The 6,634-nt window shown below is 41.0% G+C and overlaps 1 protein-coding gene across 2 annotated transcripts in view; it reads left to right on the top strand.

Annotated features, from left to right (window-relative positions):
• The first annotated feature begins 2,204 nt into the window (after positions 1–2,204).
• atrnl1a (attractin-like 1a) overlaps positions 2,205–6,634 on the top strand; it is a 449,940-nt gene continuing 445,510 nt past the window's right edge. For both annotated transcript variants that reach the window (XM_034184477.1, XM_034184476.1), the window contains exon 1: positions 2,205–2,652. In XM_034184477.1, coding sequence (XP_034040368.1) covers positions 2,447–2,652 — 206 coding nt within the window. In that variant the 5' untranslated portion in view covers positions 2,205–2,446. The remainder of the gene's footprint in view (positions 2,653–6,634) is intronic.

Genomic DNA, 6,634 nt, shown 5'->3' with positions numbered 1-6,634 from the left:
TACAAAAATAAAATGGCTTTTAAGCAAATGTTAATTTTGGATTTGAGATGTTGAATATATATTTAAATGTAGCTTTTACTGACCAATAGTTCTGAAGAGCCTCTTGGTAGACAATGTTCCTTGTCCTTCTGTCAGGAAAGTGGATATACAGCTGATTGGGGTTACCAACTCTGGAGCATCTGACTAACTAACTGTGGAAGATTGCAGGTTCTGCCATATTCAGGCCAGCCGCATTATCAGCAAAAGTAGTGGTTTATTTTTGCACACTTTGAGGCATTCCATCTTTAAATGGTGTAAATGTTGCCTTGCATATTTCTTAAAGTTATGCATTCATTGGTATATTTAGAGAACAAACAAGCTTTTCAGTTGTAAAAAAAAAAAGAGGTTTGATCACTAAAAACAGTTTGAGCCATGAAACATCAACATGCCAAAACTATTAGATCAACCCCAAAGCTAGTGCACTATTATAATAGGACAGCAGGTTGTGAAGAGTTGATAAATAACAAAATTTAATTTATTCTGATAAGTATTATAGTGATTGTGTATAAGTTTTATCAAAATTCATGTGGATTGACCCCCCCAGCCACCAATGCCTGGCATGGGGAGAACCCATCTACATCTTTGAGCTGGCACCTTATCTGCAGGTCTAAATCCTTGTTCCTGGGGACAGCATTATGAAGAGTTTACCCTGTATTTATTTTGAAGTTGATGTACGTAACGCAGTATTGGCCATTAGGTACAGAAAAATCTCAATTTGAGGGTGCATATTGCCATAATGATTAAACCAGATTTAAGGACTATTTTTTAAGTAGGATGGCATATCTATTCATTCACACATGATGTCAAATATCATGGGTGCAATACTGGTAGAGGGGAGTATGGGGATAACAAAGCACATGGAAGAAAGTTACTTTGTATTGAATTGTGTATTTATATTCTTACAATCAAAATGTTCAGTATATGATTAGTCAGTAAATGACAGAACACTCACATTTGTTTTTGCTATAAACAGGTCTGAAAACACTAGAGTCTGTAGAGTTGTTCAAATCTTTTCAAGGAGAGTCAAACAAGTTTGTAGCACCCACGTGCAGCATGTGCAGAGAAAGGATGCATTCATGTCAAGGGGGATATTTGAATCTGCTTCGTTATACAACCAAGCTGGCATGCACACACACGCTATGTGTGCTAGCCAGCAGCCAGCAGCAGATAGCCCAGGAGTCTGGGCTCTGTTTATAGCAGTAGGCAGGCTACTGAGCTCCTGCATATATGCATAGGGCCAGCGGCCAGCTGTTAAAGCTGAGAGATTTGTGCTGGAGTACAACTGCCACTGAGGTACATATGGTTCAACTGTATGTATCAGATTATTGTTAATATTGTTGTCTTAATATTCATTTTTTTTTTTGTTTGAAAATAGTACAAGGTTGTAGCCCATGTCATGGTGGTTCAGAATATGTAACTTTGGGGAGTTCACCTTTTGTAGTTTTAGAGCCTATTCCGGACAGACAGAAAGACAAAAGTAGCCATTTATGTATATAGATAATTATTTTGTCAAGTGGTTTCACAAACTTGCATTCGGCTCATTTATTTAGTTCATGGTACTAAATGTGCTCGAAAATATATTTGAAATTGAACACATGTATTTAAAGCAAACGGAAAAAAGAAAAAAAGTCCTCATTCCTTCCTCACTGACTTTTGTGAGGGTAGAATTGTAACTACAACACCTCTTGACCTCCATGACCTTGACCTCTATATTCTACATTATCTGGCATATTAAGACGCATGGATGCATAAAAAAACGATATAGTTCTCAAGTTATGGCTCTCGCACACGCACACAGACACGCACACGCACAATACTGCCCTTCAGTGATCGATCTGAAAGTAATTTTTGCAGACAGCCTGCCAAATGTTATAGTCATCCCCGTTCCCCCCTATTATCTGTAAAAAAAAAAAAGAGCCTTTTTGTTCCTCTGTTCATCATGGCCATCCGTGATAAAAATGAAGCCACTGAAACTTATTTGTGTAAATCTCTCAGGCGTAAACAGGTGAAGAGGACACCGGGTGTGACGTCACGTGTCTCCGCGCGCGCGCTGGCCCTTTAACCGCGCAACGCCACTGCACATGCTGAGAGAGAGAGAGAGAGAGATTTTTTTGTCCGGGACCACAGAACCGGACCTGCGCTCCGTGGATTCAGTTCTTGTCCGCGATCCCGCTCGTGTGTTTCCAGCCTGGACGCAGCGCGGGATGTTCTGTTTTTGATGATGATCAGCGCGCCTTTACGATCCAAAGTCGCGCCATCAAAGTTTCCTCCCGTGACGAAGCGCAGCGCGCGCAGCGTGCGCTGACGGCGCGTCACAGCCGCTCGCCTCTGCGCCTTTTTCACCGCACAGGTGCCGTTTGTGTGCACAGTGTCAGCCCGGGTCGGGCACACGGCTGGAGACCTGAGGATGAGTGCGCGCACCTGGACGCGCTGCGCTCGCCGGAGCGCACGGTGCGCTCTGGGAAGCTTCCTGGCGCTGTGCGCGATGCTGCTCGTCCACACCGACGCCTCCTGCGATCAAAACTGCTTTTCAGGAAAGTGCGTCAACGGAACGTGCGTGTGTGAGCACGGCTGGGTGGGAGATCAGTGCCAGCACTGCCAGGGCCGCTTCAAGTAAGTTCTGAGGCCGCGTTCACATTATTGCTCAATGTGACCCCAAACAGAATATTCTTCTTTCCTCTTGCATTTGTTGCTAAACACTCTGTGTCATGTGTCAAGCCCTTTCTGTATTGACTCGGTGCATTTGAATGTTCACATTATCATATGAAGTGGCCTAATTTTGAGTCACAGTGTCTGATAGATCTTATGCCCCCCCCGCCCCAAATTATAACAGGTCCAATTCGTTTGGCTGTATTCACATACTACTTATAGTGACTCAAATCAGTTGTTTTTTCTATAGTGTGAAATCAGCAAATCATTTTTAAACTGTTTTTTTGTCACATTAATATTATGTTCACATTACCATCTGAAGTTACTTTAGACCTGATTAGACTTTTTATCTATCTATCTATCTATCTATCTATCTATCTATCTATCTATCTATCTATCTATCTATCTATCTATCTATCTATCTATCTATCTATCTATCTATCTATCTATCTATCTATCTATCTATCTATCTATCTATCTATCATTTTTGTAAGAGCTCATGTATATTTTCTCTTTCTGAAAAGTTCATGTTTGTGAGACATTGTTGACTTTTCTGGTTAAAGGGACCTAAATCGTTTTTTAATTATTTAATTAATTTGGGCTTATATATAAAATGCTTTTTCAATTTGGACCTCTTTCCCACACTCACTTTCCCAGTTGAAGTGGCGTAAAACCTGTATCCGATTGTAATTTTACTTATTTATTTATTACATGTCTGATGTATCAGTTTTTTTCCAGGCTGGAAGGGTCAACTTCACATTTGTAAGCCAGCATTTGCTTTAATGATTAAAGGGAAAAGAGAGATTGAGCTCACTTTAACTCAGACTGTGAATATGACCCAACAGTTTTTTTCTTTTTCCATTATTCTAATTTTCAAATACTTTTTTAAACATTGTGTGAGGTAATTTCCAGAACAGAGTTTGATTTGTTGGAGAATTTTATACTGTCTGTATTTTTAATGAGAAAAATTCTTAGTAAAAATTTTTAAGAACAAGGGTGATGTGCAGAGCTGCAGTAACTACAGAGGCATAAAGCTGATCAGCCACAATGTGAAGTTATGGGAAACAGTAGAAGAAGCAGGGCTGGGAAAATAGGTGAAGATCTGTGAACAGAAGAATGGTTTCATGCCAAGAAATAGCACTACAGATGCAATGTTTGCTCTGAGAGGAAGCCAGAAGGAGTCACATTGTTTGTTTGTGGATCTAAACAAAGCTTATAGGAGCCCAGAGAGGACTAGGAAGAAGATGAGAGTGTCAGAGAAGTGAAGGTGGTGCAGGATATGGTGTGAGATATGCGGTAGGGACTGACAGACATGTTCAAGGTGGAGGTGGGACAACATCAAGGATTGTCTCTGAGCCCTTTCTTGTTTGCAGTGGTGATGGATGAGATCAGACAGGAGTCTCCATGGACTATGATGTTTGCATATGACATTGTGATGTGTAGTGAGAGTAGAGAGCATGTTATGATGAGCCTATAGGGGTGGAGCTGTGCTCTGGAGAGAAGGGGAATGAAAGTCAGTAGGAGCAAGACAGAGTGCATGTGGGTGAATAAGTGGGAGCCCGGTGGAATAGTGTGGTTGGTGGCGAAAGCTAGGTGAGTTTATTTAAATACGTGGGTCGAGTAGCCAAAGTAATGGAGAGTGCATGCAGGGTGGAGTGGGTGGATGGAGGCGTCAGGAGTGATCTGTGACAGAAGGATATCTGAAACAGGGAAAGTTTACAAAACCAGCTGTGGTCTCACTAGTGTAAAAGTGTGGAAACAAAATATTTGTGGCAAGTATAAAATGCAACAATGCATCAATAACTGTACTGTGTCATTCACGGTTTGAATGAACTTTGAGTTCAACTACAAGCTCTGTGCTGAAATGCGCGCATTTCCCTTTGAGCACGTTGTGTATAAACTGCATTTCTCTCACACGACACCATGAGCAAAAGTGAGATGAGCTCTTGAGGGCTTGATTGCAAACATCGTTTTAATGTGACTGAGGCTGTGAAAACGGTGAACTGGTCCTTTAAGTGTTTTTGTGGCTCAATCAGCTGTTTATCTGCAGACTGGTAGGAGAGCAGCGGAGGAGGAAAAGTGACCTGAGCTTCAATATCTCTGCTGTGTATTAAAAACACTCGATAGTGAAACCTCAGTGGATTGGATTTCTGTGTCTCATACCCACACAGACACATCCAATAAAGAAGGAACGGGGAGAGGGCTCTGTTTGTCAATTGATTTAAGGTATTGGATCTCGGTGTAGTTTTATTGGTCCGCAGTGTCACCCTTTGTTTTCCAATGACATTTTCTCTTTGTGTTTTCTCTGCTTCTGCCCTCGCTTCAGACTAGATAACGACTCATTTGTTCTCACATACAAAAAGCACACAGACGAAGTCCAGCCCCCAAAACCAGGACAGAGGACCAACTGGCAACTCCACATTCTAATTACGACAAGAATGTCACAGCCCGCTTTTCCAACGTATTCATATTAAAACATTGTCATCAATCACTGTTCTCGGTGCTCGGCTCACTTTTACAGTGCTGTTGTTGTATGAGACAAACTGTTTTCCACAACGCTGAAAAGCAAACACACGGGTGTCAAAATGGCGCCTTCAGTAGTACAATAGAATAGAATAAAGTTTATTTGCCATTTGCACAAGTGCATTTAAGTGCAAGCACATTGGAATTCTTGTGCGTTTCTCAGAGTTGCAAAGATTCTTAAAAATAACAAGTCAAAATATATAAAATACAATAGTGGAAATAACAAAAAAAACACAAAGGTAGAGTAAAAACAACATAACTGTATATATAGATATATGTATGTACAAACAACTCTGTGAGGATATGTATGGCAGTTTCATCATTAATTATTGCACATGTTTTGTTAAGTATCGCACATTTAGTGTATGAGATATTGCACATATTATATTTATGATGTGTTAGAGTTTCTTGTACACCCTGGTTTTGGGTTGGAATGAGATACTTCTCTCTCTGTCTGAAGTCCTGTGCCAGCAGTTTGACAGCGGCTGGAAAGATGCTGCTGTGGAGACAAGTCCTGTGAGGACTAACACTAAGTTCCCTGGTTTTGTCTATGTTAAGTACAAGATCATTGTCATCTCCACAGATTGTGATCTTATGAACCAGGCCCCCTTTGATGAGTCCAAGGACGGTCATACCCTCTGCATACTTAATAAGGATGTCACTGTCCTGGGACTCAAATGGACATAATCAAATATTAATGTGATACCAGGAGAAACCCCTGATTAGGTTCCGCCAGTGTTCCAAAAGCTGGTTACTGGAAAAAACAAAACAGTTCTTGTAAATAAATCTGTGATTAGGTTTAGTGGTTTGTAAAAATGCAGAAACTAGAAATGTTTGGCAATGCTCATGAACCCCAGATTTAGAATGGAGAAGCATTGGATAGGTGGAAATCTTTCCCTTTTAGAAGGCAGTGCATTTTTTTTTACCCCAGTAACTTTCAGAGTTCCAGCCCGTTCGCAACCTATTTCACTCATACACCTGGCAACACACAGACGTACCCATATAACAAATTTGGCTGAGGTGGCTCCCATAGGAAAAAGTTGTTTTTTTTAGACCCCAATAACTTTCAGGGTTCTGGCCCATTCGTGACCTATTTCAGGCATGTGTGTGGCAACAAATAGCCAGACCCACGCACCACGTTTTGGGTAGCTTGACCCAGCAACCTCTGAGAGGTAGTCTGGACACCTCAGCATGACAGACACACAGATGCATACCATGAATTATTATAAGATTACACATTAAGATACTGAGTTTTCAACTCAGCTTTAGTGGTTCATTCACTGGAGAGAAATCCAGTATGAAAACTTGTTATTGGGAGGAATAAATGAGAGTCAACAGATCAGTCACCAGTTGCTGTAAAGCAAACACTCAGGTGTCAACATGGCGCCTTCAGTAGAACTCTAAATGAACTCAGACTGATTTT

This window comes from Thalassophryne amazonica, chromosome 13 (assembly GCF_902500255.1).
Source record: "Thalassophryne amazonica chromosome 13, fThaAma1.1, whole genome shotgun sequence".
Classification (NCBI taxonomy): Eukaryota; Metazoa; Chordata; class Actinopteri; order Batrachoidiformes; family Batrachoididae; genus Thalassophryne; species Thalassophryne amazonica.
The sequence above is the reverse complement of the archived record's forward strand: the minus strand, read 5'-3'. Positions and strand labels throughout refer to the sequence as shown.